Source organism: Haliotis asinina, chromosome 15, assembly GCF_037392515.1.
Source record: "Haliotis asinina isolate JCU_RB_2024 chromosome 15, JCU_Hal_asi_v2, whole genome shotgun sequence".
Lineage (NCBI taxonomy): Eukaryota > Metazoa > Mollusca > Gastropoda > Lepetellida > Haliotidae > Haliotis > Haliotis asinina.
The window spans coordinates 27,985,115-28,005,365 of NC_090294.1; the positions used below are offsets into that span (position 1 = coordinate 27,985,115).

The 20,251-nt window shown below is 41.3% G+C and overlaps 2 protein-coding genes across 2 annotated transcripts; both read left to right on the forward strand.

Moving 5' to 3' along the window:
- The first annotated feature begins 222 nt into the window (after window positions 1-222).
- Window positions 223-10,236, forward strand: LOC137266336 (uncharacterized). The gene is made up of 5 exons (XM_067801821.1): window positions 223-331; window positions 4,986-5,117; window positions 5,643-5,784; window positions 6,535-7,020; window positions 7,802-10,236. Exons 2-5 carry the CDS (start codon window positions 4,986-4,988, stop codon window positions 9,244-9,246), a joined length of 2,205 nt encoding a protein of 734 aa, XP_067657922.1. The 5' UTR covers window positions 223-331; the 3' UTR covers window positions 9,247-10,236.
- A 2,792-nt stretch (window positions 10,237-13,028) lies between these two features.
- Window positions 13,029-19,578, forward strand: LOC137265501 (uncharacterized). Its single transcript, XM_067800916.1, has 6 exons — window positions 13,029-13,161; window positions 14,043-14,189; window positions 14,773-14,929; window positions 15,577-15,855; window positions 17,169-17,447; window positions 17,926-19,578. The coding sequence occupies exons 1-6, from the start codon at window positions 13,144-13,146 to the stop codon at window positions 19,215-19,217; spliced, it is 2,172 nt and encodes a 723-aa protein (XP_067657017.1). The 5' UTR covers window positions 13,029-13,143; the 3' UTR covers window positions 19,218-19,578.
- Window positions 19,579-20,251: the final 673 nt, after the last annotated feature.

Here is a 20,251-nt window from a genome sequence, read left to right on the forward strand (position 1 = left end):
ATGAAATGATGCTGTTAGTTGCTGCAGTTATGTGGATCATAAATACATTATCAGTCACCAGATATTTTCACGAGGCGAGAAGCTAAACATTTTCACACGTCACAGTATTCAATGGTTTTGCCCACAGCAAACTTCAGATCAGCACAGGCGACAAAAGCAGCCATAAGCTCTACACACCGAACACTGTATGGAGCTCACTTGAGTCTGGTCTCAGATACCTACACATGTAGAACCTACCTCAATTTTCACCGTCTGCATGGGTATTCCCTTCGAAGTGTCCAGTTGCAAGTGAAATCTCACTGTCAAAATCGGGCCGCAAGTGTTCTGCAAGGTAAGTAAAAGCATAGCGTGTACTTTCACGAGTCAATAACGTAAATATGTGTACACTGTAGTTAATGCTCAAAGGACGAAAATATTGATTTCAACTAAACGAAGAAATTACTCAAATTCACCGTAGCTCCTACAATTAAGGCTGTCCAAATCTCCCGCCTGTCCTATTTTTCTTAGCATAGTGGCATGATAAACACTTCTAGTCTCCATTATCTCTGCCTCTGCGGAAACAGAATAAAATAATTAATAACAAAACGCTCTCATCTTTGCGTTTGTCATCATACGCCTGAAATACTGCCGATGTGACAAATAGAAAATCACTCCCTCCCTCACTCACTCTTACCCCCACGCTCATTAAAGCGAACAGGTCAACTTGACCATATGCATCTACAGTTTTTAAGCATTGTCTTTAGTGACTTGATCAACATCATAAACTGTTTTAAGATTATTTCGAAATGATCCAAATTATAAAATGTCAAAATGGAAATAATAAAAACAATTCAGTGTATTTTTAATCTTTGCTACTATAACAGTGAATGAGAGAGTGAGTTTTTTACGCCGCTTTTAGCAATATCACCAGAACACCAGAAACGGGCTTCACACAATGTCACCATGTTGGGAATCGAACCTGAATCTTCGGCGTGACGAGCGAACACTTTACTACTAGTCTGCCACACGGCCCTGCTACTGAAAACACACAACCTGGTTGTAATACCTTATTTTGTACGTTAGAAACCAGCGTCCATATTTTCGAAGCTCTATTTTCATTAGCGTTAAGATAGTCGTAAGTGCCATTCATTAGTCTTAACTAACGGCTATCTTAACGGTAAGAGAGCTTCGGAAATCTAGGCCCAGGTACGTACAAGACTGAGTTTTGTCAATTAAAGTATGTATCAATTAACGGTGTCGTACCGGGAAGGCTAAAATTTATTTTTCAGATGTCCCGGGAAGACTCAAATGTATATTTTGGTTTTCCCGGGAGAGGTATAATCAGGGGAGTACCGCCAAAGCTAAAGATGCGGTGCCGGAAAGCTTAATACATGTCGGGAGTAGAGAGAATCCTTTTCGAAACAATTATATAATCTTCGCTTCTGTAGAACATTATTATGCTTTAACTTCAACGTCTTTTCTCTCATAAACTACCATCGGTGGTACAAGAGCAAAGAATATACGATATTAACAGATGTACATAAATATCAACATCTGTCACGATGGTGAGTTAATTACGTAATTTATACACGTGAGGGAAACTACAACCTGAATACTACTGAATGTATTCATTCAGTGATAACATTGCGTTGGAAGCACCGCGAAGCCTACGTTCATTGAAACGAGAAGCGTGACGATTTTAGCCTTTCCGGCCGTGAACCCAATTAACAAGGTTATGAAACATTGCCATCTGATCTGTGGAAAGCCGAAAGCTCTGACTAAACTCTTCTGGTTCTCACAACACCAAAACCTACAGTTTATAGATTGTCATACTAGTGGATTTGGATGCTTTGTATTGAGAGAGAAGATGCCATGGGAGCAGAGTGAGTGAGTTTAGTTTTACGCCGCACTCAGCAATATTCCAGCTGAGTTCCAGCGGACTGTAAATAATCGAGTCTGGACCAGATAGTCCAGTGATGAACAGCATGAGCATCGATCAACGCAATTAGGAACCGATGACAACCGATATATCAACCAAGTCAGCGAGCCTGACACCCGATCTGATAGTCGCCTCTTACGACAAGCATTGTGGCATTTTATGGCAAGCATGGGTTGCTGAAGGCCTATTCTACCCCGGGATCTTCACGGGTATCATTGGAGCAGAGAAACCATGAGTTCGAAAAATGAGTTGTTCCTCTGCTCTTATGACATCTTTGAGTTCAATACAAACATCCAATAAGCACTAGAATGACGTTCGAGTTTTTTATATCCTTTGTCTCGCATTGATATGTTGCTTAAAACACACCATAACGTGGCGATACATATTTTCTCGCCTCTGGATACTTCTGCATGCAGGTCAGTTTGATAGTAAGTATCACTTCGCGCGTGGGCGGATCACGCAACTAACTTAGATCATACATATTAGATATCTTTCGTCACTATATAAACTCGTTAATCGGCTTGTTCTGGAAGAACACGTGTGGGTGATAGACCATTATCAAACTACGTGACTCTGATTAAGTCTACCTGCCATGGGGTTAAGGGTGGGCTCATATTTCGAACACTTGTTCACACTGTGCATAATAGCAACTGGCCCTCTAACCCGTGGCTAGTAAATATCCACTCGGACCATTAAATCTCTACTGTCACTGGTCCGACTGGCTGGTGAATATTCTTGGGGTTATTTTGTAAATAGATCACTTTCTCCGACTTCTTAACTTATCTTACACCTTTAAATCATGCAAGATTACGGCGTTATGAAAATGTTCGTCATATAGGCACCTTAATGAAGAAATCTGTGTTATGTCGACAAAGATTCTCATCTATTTCTATAATCTGTTCTACATTCAAATTTCGGGCTACTATTTTGTTGGCTAGTAACTTTCAGACAGCAAAATTTGGCAACTATTTCGACCTCTTGTTCGGCCATGTCATTATTACCAGGTGGAACTGCATATTGGTAAACACAGAATCTCTCCTGAATATTTTTGTCATTTACATATTTGGCAATAATTTGTTCGCTCAAGCTTTAAACTCAAATAATTCAATGTATTCTATTATCGGCGCACCCTCATAAATCGGAGGCTCTTATCGCTGTCAGTTTTTCAACGATTCTAGCACATAAAACGGCATACCCTCGACTAGCTGTTAATTATTAAGATTATTATCATTAAAAGATATTTATATAGTACACATATCCATGCAGCTAATTCATGCTCTAGGGGCTTGTATTATTCCCTCAATCATTGGATGTCAATCTCAAAGGCATATCGTATTATCAATGTCAACTTCACAAGGATCACACAACTATTACAACCACTATACGCAGCGAGTTAATGTGGCTTTCCCAATCTTACGAGGTACTCAATCATATCTGGGTGGACTGGGAAACATAGTCACAGAACTTTGTCCAAGTTTACTGCACGTTGCTGTACCCGCAACTAGGTGTTTGTACGCATTCATGTGGCCACCATCTGTTCATATACCAACAGATCCGTGGGTTCATTTAAGAACATAGGGTTGTGTACTGGATACTTGGGGCTGTGATACCACCGAAAGAGTCTGCACACAAAGTTGACTTCAAGTCTTTTACATCCGGTCACAGGTGGGCTCGATTCCGACACCTCAAGCTCACTAGATCACAACCTGGCGCTTTAGCCAACTCGCCCACCATGCCCCCATATATTTGATATATATTAGATATATTCTTAAAGGTCACATGCAACGTAAAACACAACTTTGCAGATTCTGGTACCTTTCGGTATGCACTTACCGAAACAAATCATCAAAAATGCCAATTCAGCCTATAAAGTTGAAAAAAACGCGATGAAAAAAAAGCCCGCGAAATCGGGGTTCAAACGTTTTACTAAATTCCCCCCAGCGCTGGGGGGAAAACTGGTTTCAACAGCTGTGCTGCGCTGCGTCCATGACGCATGCGCAGTGAATAGGTTCGCGGAGCTTGAAACAGTATGCATGCCCAGCGTCTGAGGTCGTGAGCAGGAGTCTAATCATGGTTGTGTACACAAACAAGTAAATAATCTACTCGTTACGTAAAACAACTTGTTGATTGTGGTAAGCAGTCTCTGTCACAGAGAAAGCTCAGTGTCTGGTTTATTTACACCTATATGTCTGTCAGCCTGTCTGCTAAAGACAACATGCAATACACAGCTTCAGTCATTGACCACGTGCAATTTAAACTTAACACCTATCAGACAATACGACATAAAGAAAATAAGTTGATTTATGACTCGTGCACCCGAGTCCCGGGTCTGCCACATTATGTAATTAGGCACGTGTGATACACATGACATGTTTTTATGTCTGTGGGTTGCAAACAAACTACATTCATTTTTTCGGATGACTGGATCTGACGGAAGCTGGTGCAAACTCTTGTCAGTTTCAAGTCCTGCTTTGTACTTGAACGAATGACAGATTCCAGCCACGCAGGATTTTTAATGGATCGAGCGCAAATTGAGAGAAAATGTATTTTCCGAACCCAACATCTCTATATACATTCTTCATGGATAACGACTTCTTTTCGTGTATATGATTTTGTTTGACAACAGTATATGAATCTATACTGAAACGACGCATCAAGTACATAAAAAGAAGTTGTTATCCATAAAGAATCTTACTTTCTTGTGACTGGCTATACTTCTAAAATGCCCATCAAAAAATCATCTTTCTGTACACACAATGAACCCTCAGCATATCAGCAAATGAAACAGCCAATCGGAAGCCGTCGTTACACTTGAGTGCATATCCACCCGCTATGACTGGGTTCGGTCTCCCGAGGGCTTCGTTTCGGGGGAAGTAAGCCCAAGTACAAAATATTGCACTTTTGAATCGCGATTATACGCTTATAATTGTGTTTATTTGCTTTTTTAAAAGCAGCAATGTATATTATATGTCATGAATAAGTGATAAATGTGTTTTAATTATGTTTGATTTTTTGGTTGCATGTGACCTTTAAATATGTTCCAATTTCTACTTGGCTGTATTCCCAGATGGACGTTTACAACAGGATGAAGAAGGTTATGGATAATAACTACATGGAACTAATAACAGGACTAGATCCTTGTCTTATTGCCAATCACATGAAAAGTGTTTTGTCTCAGGGGGAAGCGGATCATTATAATGTAAGTATACGCTTCTTATACTCGTGGTATTACTTTATTACCCCTGGAGACACGGGGTGGAATGTGTTCCTAGCACGCCATTGCCCGTCGTACGACTCCTCGCGTAGCGCATAGCCAAGTTCTTCTTGACACTGACGTTGGGACGTTACCACGACGCACGACCAGCAACGATGACCCGAGTGGCGATGTTATGTAGCCACTGAAGTTGGCATCATAACGATTTGTAAGGGGCGGCAGAACGATTGATAATCGTTTGACCCCTAAACCCCTAAATGAACGTCTGCAACATTTAGATTCGTCGTTGTAGTCTCGATTTTGGATCAGTCGATCGAGGAAACATTCACAAAGCGTTCGTAAGTCAACGGTAGGAGTATATGGTCCCGATCCACTAAGTGTTCGTAATGTAACGACTAACTCAATAGTTTATCATAGGCTTACGAATGTCGTAGCGCTAAGAACGCGTTGGTCGATTCGGAGTCATTTCTATTTGTTCCTTGTTTTTCTTTTTCTTTTTTTAATTTCTAGGCTATAATTTTACCAACGAAAACCAGACAGCGACAGTGTGAAACTCTCCTGGAGAAAATTACTTTGCACGACAACTGGTGGATACATTTCATTGAAGCTCTAGAGAAATGCGGGAAAGAATCTCTGGCCTCTCCTTTCCAAGGTATTTCTACATCAGTGCACTCGTGATGATCCGAGTTAGAATTGATGTTTGTCGTAAGAGGCGACTGACGGGTGGTTGACACATGTCATCGTATCCCAATGGCGTGAAATGATGCTCTTGATGTTGATCACTCGACTGTCTTATGACACCTGACTCGATTATATACAAACATAGAGATGGAAAACAAGTGACAAATCCAACGTCCACGAAAAATGAGTTCGTACAACATATGTGTAATATTGAACGTACTGATTTGCATTTGCCAGGGCCGATAATCTTGTGACTAGTGTATCGATAACTTCGCTTACAGGCTGTACAGAATCATAGGTCCAGGATCTAAAATACAGTGAAGCCTCGTTGTCTCGGCTCCCGGACGATATCAGCTTGTTACCAATCAATGCCTGTATAATTTGCCTCGACAGTCCGGAAATTCGGTTTCCGGAACCGGACGCTAAATAGCTGTAACCAATCAGTACAATAAACAGTAAATTGCTTCACTGTCCTTAACAAGAGTGTGAGTGAGTTGGGTTTCACGCCGCAATACGCCAGCAATAGTACGACAAGATGCAATAGAAATGAGCTTCACACATTGTAACCATGTGGGAAAGCGAACCTTGATCTTCAGTATGAAGGACAAACGCTTTTACAATTATGCTACCCCACCGCCTCTGGCCTTTACCTGAACGCCTCCGTGTTCCATTAGTTTGGCCAGCCATCATTAACAGTATCATGTCATCCACTTCGCTTCAGATGAACTGAAAAGGATTGAATCAGAAAATCAAAACCTCAGCAAAGGAAAGCGACACACTACAACACAGAACAGAAGCAGAAGCAGTCTTACGGGTGCTGGTTTAGCCTCTCCATCTGCATCTTCTTCAGCAGTCTTGCGACGGTCCCACGCGCGAAAAGACTTAGATAATTTGGCTTCTGGGATCTCTCTGGACAATGATCCAACTAGACTCCCCGTCAGGGTCTATCAACCATGGCAGACTGATAGACGGAACTTGTCCTGTGGTAAAGCAGGTCGGTCGATGGAACAGAACGGACCGGTTCTTTGTGGGCAGATGCTAAAAGATGACATATCTTCTGAATGTGACAGTTCTGAATATAGTCAACGGACTTATACACTAGACACACCTTTGAGACAAGCTCCGGGTACATTGATCATGAGCGTATACCGACATCTAGATCCCAAAACCAGGAGGGGAAACTACGAGGATCTAGCTGGCGAACTAGGTAAGTGGATCGATTTCTTGATGTAGTTCCCCACTTATGAAGACTAGTATAGCAGACAACAGGCTCACCTCCCTGTGTCTTGAACTGAAGATATGCGCGTGTTAGGGGGGAGGGACTAGTACACTGTTATATGCTCAGCTTAAGTTGAATTAATTCAGTTCAATAAGCATTTTCATCAAAACATGTTTGGGAAAAGAAATAACCCTTACATGAAGTGTTGGACGAATAGTACATATTCTGAGCAGCTCTTGAGTATACTAGTATTTCATTAGAATGGGGCACGGAACGTTTAGTATTCCGGGCGATGCGGCAGAATTTGGATTGAGGCAAAACATCATTTCCAGACACTTGTGCAAGACAATTTCCTTCTCTGAAATGTGAATCGGGAAAAGACTTTCCACAGTCCAGCTATGAACTTAAAGACGCAAGATGTTTTTCCAGTATTTTCACGGATGTATTTTTCAAAAAGAATAATCAGAGATGCATTGTCTGCTTCGGAAAATCGGTTTATTTGTTACTATCAAAATGTTATATAAGCAGATATTAAGCGTTAATATAATGTGATACAGTGCCGGTGTTTCTCAAAGTTCGCTGGGGTGGGGTAGCCTAGTTTGAAGACTTTGCTCACGAAGGCCCGGTTCATTTTTTCACATGGACGAAGTGTGTGAAGCAGAGTAAACCTTTGTTCACTCACTCTCAGTGTTTTCTTACCAAATTACACGTTTGTTTTTTGTTTGTTTGGTTGTTTTGTTTGTTTGGTTGTTTGCTTGCTTTTTTGTAGGGTTTAACCTTGAAGACCTAAGAACGTTTGTGAACACAGAGAGTGTTATTCAGCGGTTCTCACAAATGCATCCCAAGAAGGGAACATTTCGTGTCCTCATGGAAGCTCTCCATAAGATGGGGAGAAAGGATGTGCTGGAGGACATCAAACACCACACGGGTCTGGTTTGTCAGATAAAGGAACAGGATGAGGAACTACATGGCACGTCGACCTCAACCAGGACATTGAACAGAAACTGCGGGAGAGTGCCGGGGAGGGTTGCTGATAGATGTCAGGATGTTCCTGATGACCCAGGTGTTATCCCTTCTGATGTCATACATGCAGCATGTTCTGATGGGCTTGGCTTCCCCTCTAACATTAGCCAAATGAAATTCAATACACTTGCAGCTAAACCAAGCAAGGCTGTGACCATCCCAACCGAGAAGACCCATGAGACTTCAGAAAACACGGTAACTGAGGATGCGTTTGCTACTGCTGTTCGCTTAGAAGAAGAAGTTATGGCTATGAATGGACAAAAGACAGAAGAGAGTAATGGGGAACACAAGAAAATAATGACAGCTGATAGAATGTCAGAAATATCATGTAATATTGATGATGGCACAAAACCTCCACCCATCCCTAAGGTATTACCAGGTGATTGGGGTACAGGGGCGAGACCAAAAGAATACTCTACTAATCACGACCAAAGGAATATTTATCTTCCTCATGGCGACATCAATGGAAGACCAACACGGAAGCAACTGTCCCTTGGAAGATCCAACAGAGGAAGGAGCCCTTCTCTTGGTGAGACTGACTCCCACCTCCGCGCACCGAGTCTTGAGGACACTGAACATGGAGGCCAGACACAGGTGTCCACTGAGAGCAGACAGCATACAAACATTCCCAACTTTGATGTTATACTTTCCACAAACGTGGAATGTAATGAAAGAGGAAATTGTAGAGAAAATGGTACCCGGGAACCTGAATTCCCCAACTACCTTTCTTGGAGTCAATATTCTGAAAATGCAAGTGTCCATGCCAGACTTGCACAGGAAGTTCTTGAGAAGGAACATCGCAGGGGCCGGAATCGCCTGGAGGCCAGAGGTTCAAATGGAGTCAGTTCAGCAGCCTCAGACAACACCACTCTACATCACCATAGTAACAACGCCAGAGGAGACATTCAACCAGTCCCAGGACTTGAGATGGGAAAAGCTCAGATAAACCTTGGTCCATGTCTTTCAATTGACGACAGTGAGTCTGAATCATCATGTGAAGTACCTGCCGATGGGGATATTGTCACTGGTAATGAGGCTAACTGCTCAGGTTTGATGAATCAACAGATATCCGATGGTGAGGAACCAAAAAAGTCGTCCTTCCTTCCCAACTGGAAAACTTTATTGTGGAACCTGTCTCTACATGTACACGATTGCATGTATACAAACACTCTTCCGAACTGGCACATTTAGCTAGAGAACTTGATTTCTGGACAGACAGAATCACAATAGGCCACAAGAAAGGATGTGAAATACATTTCTTGCTTCAAAATGAAACGTACTGCTTAAGAGGCGATGAATGATAGGCCTATTCCTCATATCATATTGAGGACCTTTCTTGGAAGAGAGTCTTCACAACTGGGTGACGGGTTCGGTCCAATACACTGGTTTCATGTTTTAAGCATATGTTACTATATCTTTTTTAAACTTTTGGATGGTGCATACGTTATATATAGGTAAAGAAGCAACTTCATGACTCGATCTGTAATCATAGCTTACTTAGTTCTCCCACTTCATTTCTTGCTTCTACGTTTGTCTTTTTGAGATCCCCCATTGTCATTCACAATTTTGCCACCGACTTATGTGAAATTTTAGGTTGGTAAAACAATTTGTACAAACAAAAGAGACCAATGAAACATAGTCGAATGTTACTTATTTAGGTCTATACATAATCATCCAGAATGACCAAATATATCCACGAGACAAAAGTAAGTAATGACTTCAAAGTCAATTCCTCCGTTTTGTCAGGTAGACAATTGTTTTGCTTTTGCATGTATTCACTGTTCAGTGTGCAGGATACACATGGTACTACCAAAATTTGATAGTAATTCATAGATACATGCGTAGGACTCAGTATCTTACGACGGACCCAATTTTTAGCATAAATTTCATATCGTTATCAAAATGGTTTCGTCACTTTCATCTACTTATGAACTTTACACTTCATTGTCTTTATATTAGTATCGGTGGTTTTCTTGTTGCACTGCTCACTTCCTAATGGGGCTGACATACAAATGCTCAGCAGCTTCGGCGCAAACACTGAGTGAATAAATATTCAGCAATGTTGTCGCCGGCGATCGACAAAAGTGTAGTTCTCAAAAAACTGAAAAAGGTTTAGCCAAGCCCTAGCTAACAAATGATGTGTATTTTTCAAGAAATAAACATGTCTATATACTGGCAAAATGAGTATGTTCTTGTCGTATCTTGTAACTTTTACCTTGAACCTCAAATCAGTTTAACTGTAATCGAAGAATCAAGAATGAACATGAATCAACGAAAATTGTTAATACTCTCACGCACACCTGTCATGTTATGGTAACCGGTTTAGCGCGACAAATCCTTCTCGCAAAGCATATATGCGCTATGGTATATGAGGTAAGAACACTGCACACCCCATATATGTTGTTGAAGAAGACCGAGTTTGGTATTCTATAGCTGTCTCCACTATATTGACGACAGTGAGTCTGATTCATTATCTGTAGGTCCTGGTGATGAAGGTGATGTTGAAATGGTCACTGGAAATGGTTCTTTGAGTAGTTGCTCAGGTTCCGTTCGGGTTCTGTTGACTTTCGGCACTTAATGATGAACTGACTGCACATTTACCTATGTCGATCTGACGCAAGTCTGCCAGATTGTACTGGCATATCGTTTTCCTAACCAGCTCCGTAGAAGGGTGTGTAAAACATCACAGTCTCCACCGCAATTTAACGTCAGCGCATCAGCGGGTTTTCAGTGTTATTGTGGGAAAATCAAGTTTCACACTCATTATAATAGGGGGCGATGGGATACCCGGGTTCGATTTCTCACACGGGTACAATGTGTAAAGTTCTCTTCTGTTGTCTCCCGCCGTGATATTGCTGGAACTGGCGTAAAACTAAACTCGCTCACTCAATAGAAGCGACATGACCTGACCTTAGAAATCTTTGGGCCGATTGTACTACTGTGGCTATATCAGAGTAAGTACTTGATACAGTTGTGGTACAACTACACGATATGGTTTGCAAGCAATCGAGTCGATACCAGACAATCCTGTGATTGACACCATACGATGCGATGACAGAACATGTGTTTATGAATCACTATCATACCATGGCAAGTCGAGAATCATGGAACACGCATGCTGCTGATCACGGAATTGTCTTTATGGTCCGGTAATCATGTCACACTCATCATTTCGTAAACTATTAAACCAGACCATAGAGCGTCTTACATAGTCACCATAGACATGTAAGTCGAGACAAGAACACATGTCATCGTAAGCCAATTGTGTAGATTGATATTCATGCTGTTGATCACTGGATAGACTTTATGGTCCGATAATCATGTCACATCCATTCTTTCTTAACCTATCAAACCAGACCACAGTGTGCCTCACATAGTCACTGTAGGCATGTAAGCAGAGATAGTAGAGACTGTGTTCTCTAATAACCTGTCCTGGACGACTTGCAGCGTCGACTGAAGTTCGCGCGATCCGGGTTAGAATAAATTATTGGTCTTGAGCAACCCTTTCGTGTTATAAGAAGTAACCAACGGGATCGAGTGGTCAGACTCGCTGACACGTCATCGTATCGGAAATAACGCTCCTATTTTATTTGGGATACAAAAGCTGGATGCAGAAAACAAAAGCTGAGTGTCCAAATGGTTTTCAGTCGGCCTCGGACCTAGGAACCGTTAAATTCGAACGCTGACGTAAACCGTTATCAAAGTTTATCATTCGTTTGTTGTTGTTTTTTCTGGCAATGTGCGTGATAACACTGGGGTCAAAATAGAACAGCGCATCAGTCAGTCATGAGAGAGGATTGTTAAATTGTGTTTTGCAAGCGCCCTCATACTTTAACATTAATAGTTTCTTTATTACACCACGCATGGTGGTAGAGCGACCTGTATTTCTTAAGTAATTTCCCACCACTTTATTTCTTAATCCGCTTGAGCTCCCGTGAAAAAAATGCACAAAGTATAAAACCGACTGAAGTGATAAATTTTAACTATAATGATGTAGTTTTAAGTGATGTCATCGCGAACTTACGTCAAATTAAGACACTCAAAACTGAAGAATGTGAGTTACCATCACATTAATTGAATTACCTTCGCCCTCCCATCGCTTTGTGAAACGGCGGTTTGTTGCACAGTGGCTTGCATTGCTGGAAATGAAAAGGTTATGTTTTTTCGCATCCTCGATACCTCCTATAGTGGAGAGTTATAGGAACGTATACCCTGGAGATATAGAGGATGTTTTTTTCAACGATCGGGTGTTTTTAGGTCAAATACATAGTATTTCCTCTCCGAGAGGCGATGATTTTCGTTGGCAGGTTTTTGGCGTACAAATAAAAAAGTCTTTTCCCCGAGGTCCAAGCAAAGTTGCTCGGTGCATAGTGCACCGATTTTGATCAGTTTGGAATTATTCGAAAGGGAATTTATCTGGCTTTATTACAGTGAGAATCGCGGCTATATATTCCACACTTTTCACCCAGAATTCGCCCATAATCGAGAGCGGGGTGTTTGACAACTTTGTGCGCGTTACATCCCTTTCCTGCTTTATAATTATGTTTGTATGGATATCAGTGTACGTTGTTGGACCCAGGACGTATCATTTCCAGCAATACAATCCCCTGTGGTCTGTTGACGCCTTGGGTCCGGTCCACATGTTAAATATGCGTAGCTTTGAACATACTCTCAAACATTTTCAACTCAATTTACATCTAAACAAAATACCAGCGCCAATTCCTGCCACAGTGTGTATTTTCATTGCATGATGTTGATTCTATTGCTGGTTTCTGTACATATGTCAAAAAGTCACAAAATGTCCGTTCGTCTCTGACAGAAATTTGGAATCACATGAGACCATACACTATATCCATTCAGCCCAAGCACTTAGTCCTTAACAAAAATAAGTCAAATCTTGCCCATGCAAATCGAGCCGTCAACACAACGTGTTTGAAATTCGCGCCAGAAAACTGGCACTTCCGCATACGAGCAGCCTCGTTCTGACGTTGCCTGCGAGTGGAGTATCAACTGTACGTATCACATGCTCACGGATGCGCTGGACGCTGACTAGAACTGGGAACTGGTTACACTGTTGAAAAGTGGAAGATGGGCGTTTCACACAAGGTGCGTCAAATTCTTATGCATACTGAATAAAGCATTTGCTAATTGTGAATTATAGTTTAATATCGAAAGTAGGAGTTCCCCCCCTCAGATCGATCTCACCTTAATCTTAATCGTTTGGATTAAATCGATTCTTACATTTTCAGTCAAGCCAATTAGAAGTTAATATAAGTAAAATAGATATGATTGATATCAAAATGAAAAAGCATTGTAGACAGATTTATTCTGGAAGATTGTTACTGGTGGTTATAGAGTTGGTGAACATATTAGATAAACGAGATAAACCGACTGCATGTCCACTATTCATGTCCATCACTCTGGTTAGGTCGATAGAGACTCCTTGTCCCAATGCGCCGCAGAAAACCTGTTTCTGCAGTCAGTCACGTTGTAATTGTAATGTTTACGTGAACGGGTTTAAACAGGCGTATCTAATACTGAAAGAATACTCCACTGTCTCACAGTTCCTGAACTAATTCCGGAACGGGTAACCCGGATACCCGGGACGGGTGGGTGATGAGTTGGACCCGTGTACCCGGGTCCTACACGCACCCGCTATGATCATGTTACTAATAAATTGAACTATGTAATATGCTATTCTTTCATGATTAAAAGGTTTCAGATTTAAACATAATTACAGCCCCTTCTCTCTCTCTCTCTCTCTCTCTCTCTCTCTGTGTGTGTGTGTGTGTGTGTGTGTGTGTGTGTGTGTGTGTGTTTAGATCACGGGTTTTAGTCCAGAAGCCCCCCAACGACGACAGCGTTTTGCTATCCTATTTGTAGCTACATGTCATCCAGTTGGATTTCACAGCCCATTGGTCTTATTCAAGCCTACTTATATGTTTTCACTCGGAGCTGGTAATTCAAATATTTAACGTTGTTTTCAGATATCCTCGCACGAAATGAATAATGTGATGAAACGTGCTGTGGAGGGGGTACTTTGCGCAGTAATTTACGGTATGGATCCCAAAGTCATGCTCCCAATGATTCGCGAGACTGGAATTCTTACTGTGGGTGGTAATGACCCATACTATGTAAGTATAATCTCACCTACTGACAACATCTACAGCTGTTAAAATTCTGCGAACCCATACTACATGTTAGCCAAATTCATTTCATTATTTGGAGCAATGAGCTCGAAGGCAAGAGCTATAAGCCAATGCTGATGTGAGCGAATAGACAGTGATCTGGTTATTTGGCTGCTTGGAACTTACAATACGCATGTTTGTTGGTGAAGTTGGTCAGTTGTTCCTGTCCATCTCTAATAGGTCATTGCCTGAGTGAGTGAGTGAGTGAGTGAGTGAGTGGGGTTTTACGCCGCTTTTAGCAATATTCTGCGAACCCATATTGCCTCACTGTAGCCATGTGAGGAATCGAACCCCGCCATCGGCGTGATGTGCGAACGCTTTCAGCACCAGGCTACCCCATAATCTCCAGTCAATAGAGAAACCACTAGTTACAACCTTGGGGCTATCTGAATACTCAATTAAAATTTCAGTTGTAGTGTGTTTTAAGCTGTAAATATTATTTTCCACCGAAAGATGAAGTAATTCATGTGTGCATGCCACAGAGATGACTAAAGATATGTAATAATTTTGATTTCATTGTCTATTAAAGGGAGAATTAAGTAAAATGATTCGACGTGGAACAGAAGATGATTCGGTCATAAATCATCGCCTGCTCGACATTCTGTTCACTCGAGACAAGTGGTGGATTGTTTTCATCAGAGTCTGTCAACAGTGTGAATACAATGACGTCATCGAAGCAATTGAAGGTATTACTCTTGGCATATATAGAAGTTATCCCACGATGACTCTGAACCCTTCAAGAACAAGATTAGCTATCCTCGAAATGTTCGCAGCTGTAGAAATTTCCTAAGCCCCTTCTTAACACAATGGCTACGATCAAAGTTAAGAATTCTTACGAACTTTTCGAGAATAAGGATCCTGATTCCTTACGTGGTTCGGACACTGCATGAAATTAGTTTTAGCATCTGATAGACTGACATGCATATATGTTAACAGGCGATAACGTTTTTGATGAACTGCATAAAAATTCATAGCTTCAATGTTTTCTGTCCAAGTTTTCAGAAAATGTCTGAATTGAATATCTTTTGAAAGTTCCCACGTAGAACTGATAATTAATTAGAATATATATGTACCTTGAACCAATCAGTAGCTAAAGCCAATCAGTAATTAAAAATATAGAAATCCATGTAGGTAGAGCCAATCACTAAGTAGGATACAGAAGTCCAGGTAACTGGAACCATTCGGTAATTTGGATATAAAAATTCACATATATCTGACACTTCCTTTAAACTCCGCTTTAACGAAGTGGAGTAGATTCAAACATAGAACTTAATGGTTAGTGTATATCCTAGTCCATATAGTGTTTTTTATTATTCTAATCCCTACATTTCAGGAAAGTTGACAACAAATCAGATATCTGAACTTCACCAGCAAATACAATGCAGTACAAGGCAGGGCAGTATGGAGGGAAGAGCGGAGAGACAAGACCAGTCACCTTCACACACAACACCAGGTGTCCGCCAACATTCTTGTGAGCAAACCCTCTTTTCTCAAACCATGGCCAAGCAATCAACTCCAAGGACAGATACTCCACATGGAAACATACCATGGGACGGTAGCCAGTGGGATACAAGATCCGAGAACAGGCCCAGCAACACTGATCAACCTCCCGGTCAGGAGCAATTTCAAAATATTAATATATGCATTTTGTATTTTCAGAGGAAGTGGGGCTTCAAAGGTTCGGTTCGATTCATCGAAAAAGTGAATCTGACACCGTAGTTTCGATTTTCGATAACCATTTTCTCTATTTCCATTCGATATTTGAAAACCTGTTTAAATCATTTCCACACCGCCAGAACGTAATTTGACTCCAACCTCTCGGAGCATTCAAGTAAGGTTAAAGGTGATTGGTTGATATAATATTTTATTCCTCCATATTGAAGAGCACAGAAAGAAAACTGTATTTATGTACTTACTTTCATGAACATCTGAGCTAATATCACGTTTGTATTTTCATCAGTCAAACATAAAAGTGACAGTGAGTATGTTACACACGGAGTTGTAAACTCAAACAAGTCCTCTTTGATTAGGGGAAAGTCGGTTGTACATGACAGCATGCACTCAGTTCAGCTGGATTCATGTTGTGAAGTTTTACATTGAATTCAATTGGTCCAACATTGACTAGGCCTAAGCACAGTTCGTATCGAGTTGCCTCTCTGTATTCACATACAACTACGGCGTGAGTGAGCGGGTCATCATGCATTAACACACGCCGATGACTCAGCCCTACTTCACACAAGTCTATCACTGTCGCACAAGCTTTGATAACAAAGTTGGCTTGCTGTCTGAGTGATGCGTTAAGCAATGACACCGTCCATGCAGGATGTATTTCAAGCTGGCGATGTATCCGGTGGAACTTGTGAAAGCCAGGTTCATTTCCCAGCCGACTGTTCCATTGTGCCACATGATTCTAAGCCAAGCTAATTATCCAATGAGAATTGTTGTTAGTAGATATCGCCATGTTGACGATAGATTTTCATAACAAAAAAAGCCAAATCTGAGAGTCAAACGAAATGTGATGTTTTTCCTTGTATGAGGAACCGAAAATGATTGAATCGAGGGTCCAATATCGTAAATGGAATCGAATCTGGGTGAATCGTTGCAACCCTAACAAGAGTTGCTCATTGTTTTCTGGATTATTTTAGTATAGATAATCAAAATGTTAATGTCAGATCACTAGGACAAACAAATGACGATAGCAGATTTCTGTTAGGCTGTTAGGTCATGCTCAGTACCATGTTTGTATGAATGAAATAGGTCACTTGGTCTGAATCAGTTTACTGAACCGTCATTGTCTTACACGATTTCTGTCCAGTAACACGGCGTGAAGCTGTTTGTGGCGTAAATCAAGAATCACACATTTTGGATTTTCTTAATTTCTGCAATACTTAGCAGCTGTAGTAGCTATAACTCGATTTGTTTCAGGACCGCTCAACGAACTCTCTCAGCGACACATGCAAACTCAAATTTGTTCATCGCAGAGCGGTAGTGACAGAAAGCCGGACGGACTGTGGGGCTGGTCACTTTCCGACAGCAGACGACAAGAAAAACTTTCGTCTGATTCAAAAGTTTTTGATGAAACATTAGCAAAGGCCTCCACCAGAACAACGGAATCTGCACGGGGTAGTATGCACGTGAAAGGTGGTCAAATGGACTTAGAGTACCAGAACATACAGATGAACAGTAACATTGGACGATCTCCTGGTCAGTAACACATGTAGCATTACAAAAAGTAGGAGATATTCCATTTTGCGAGCATACCACTAGCTAATGCCAATATATATGAGAAAGAGTAACATTTATCCACACAGGAACATTTCCAAAGGAATGGAATTACTTGTCACATTTTTCCTTAATTTTTCTTCATCTGTTTCCCACTGGCTTCGTCATTTGCATTTTATCACTGCTGTAAATCCCGTGTCTTTACTTTTTTAATGGTATATTATACAACTGCTGAACAATCTGCGTATTCACGAATACCTCGACGGTTTTACATTTTTTTCTAAAGACCTCTTCCTCGTTGACTGATAACAGGCTCAAAGCATATACGTGTATAAGAACATGGTTGTAGTATTTAAACACCTGAATTTTCAAATAAGGTTTTGTATGAACAACTTAGTTGAACAATTACTTGGTATCAAATACACCGATGTAATGTGTCATTATTTAATTTCTAATCCAGGACGCCTGATTGATGACGAGAAGGAAATCAACATCACAAAGGAAGTCATCAACTATGCTCCTAAGACCGACGTAACAGATACAAACAATCTGTCTGTAAATCCATCCTACAACTTTAGAAAGTTCAAAACAGCTGTGGAAGCAACCCCGAATATTGGCTGGAATATTCTAGTTCCGGATAAATATGAAGTAAGTCCAGATTCGATTTTGACAACAAGGAGAGAATCAAACATGGGCAAAGTCGGTAATGTGTCACTTGAGAATCCCAAGATCCAAAACCATCTTAGAGAAGATGCCATGGATACTAGTGTCGTCACCGATGATGCAACAAACAAATGGACATACCCCAATTTTCAACACGGTGGAGTGGATAGTCACCATGACAACGTAGAAGGAGATGAAGACATTGCGATACAGGCCTCTCCTGCTACAGGTGGATCCGACACAGTGCCCTATGTTAGTGACGTAATCATTCAGGCACAGCTTGACCTGCAAAAGAAACGTCATGGCGCAGCACTAGATCGAGAACAGGTCACTGTTGAACACGACAGCACAGAAAAACAAAGCTTGGAAGCTGATCCGCCAGATAAGGAACACCGCCATAACCCTAGAAGCGAATATCATCATCCTGAGAAAACGTATCGCCAAAACGTCAAACGTGTGAAAAGCCAAGATACAAATATACAGTTTGACCACCAGCTTAAGGTGATGAATACCGAGATACCCAAACTAGAATTCCCCGCATCAGCTAAAACTCGTGGAGATAGTGATGTACCCTGCGTATCAGGCCCTAATCACGTGTCTGAAAACTTTAACCCGGCTGGTAATATTCCCAATTTTGGATTGCTCGGTGATGCTTCCATCGAAACAACAATACAGGGTGATGATATTTCACCTTCTTCAGCTAATGAGGAAATTTCACCGAATGCCATTTCTGAGAGACCGGGGGATGACACATTGTCCACTGTTGATAATGGTACGAATCCGACTGACCCAACCAAAGTGATGACTGAGACGAGGAGGTCCTCTCCCAACACCGACGCCGAAACTTCACATGCACTACAACAGGCCTGCTTGCATCTACGTGAAACTTCCGGTGGGAGCGTTTACCTTTCTCCACACTACAGTTCCCGATCCGGCTATCCGCAAGTGGCAGATTATACTCACATTGCACCTCCAGCCCACGTTGTGTCACTGTCGGACACGCCCGAATCTCCTGCTATCCATGAGGCTTTAGCTGAGATGGCACTTAAACAAAAGACTGAAGGAGCAAGTCCAGTGAAACCCCGTTAATCCGCAGTCTGCTACTTTGCGAACTTTCATCCGTTTAATGATGGAGCCCGAGAAGATCCGGGTTAAAACTGATCTTCAGTAAACCATATTTGTTGAAGCAGGCGACAAAGGGGATCGGGTGGTCAGGTTCGCTGACTTGTTGACACATATCATCGTATCCCGACTGAACAGATCGGTGCTTATGCTGTTGGTCACTGGATTGCCTGGTCCTGACTCGATTATTTACAGACCGCCGTCATATAGCTGGAATTTGCTACTGCAGCGTTAAACTCACTCAGTCACTCACTGTTTAATATCGGACGTTTGCATCTCCATGCATAGGATCATGGGATTCCTTTGACAATAAATCTTCAGCAGCCTATGCTTATGAGATTGTAATGTGTCTTACTGGATTACACTGTCTGGGTTAATGACCACGTGTTATTGTACTCGACTATGGGGGGCGTTGCTCACCATATCACTCACTGGGCTGATTCGAACATAATACTGAGCACCAGCATATTACCTGTGTTATGAGTGTGTAGTGAGAATAGTTTAAGTATTATTATATACATATGTGTGTGTGTCTATATATATATATATATATATATATATATATATATATGTGTGTGTGTGTGTGTGTGTGTGTCTGTATCTATCTGTAAATGTGTTTATAAATCTGAAGTTAATCTAAACTACTTCAAATACCTATTCACCATGAAGCTAAGAAGCCACTGACCACTTTCTAATGTATGTAATTACGCTGGGGGTAAGGAAGATACAATGAGATTATACAAATGCGGCTTGACTTGTTTAAGCAGGGCAACACAAAAAAGGTGATCAGTGCCCAGGTCGGGAGTGCACAGGTTGGCCATGTCGGCTAGCTTTATCTGTCTACTTGAGAGTGCTGTGTCAGCATAGTTAATGAGTTGGAGCATGAACAATTTGAACCATTGTGTGATTAACATAGTAATAATTGTAACCATACTCTGTGATACTTGTTTTGCCAGTATTAAAACTATTTTAATAATTGTTGTGCGATCTCTCCACTCGTA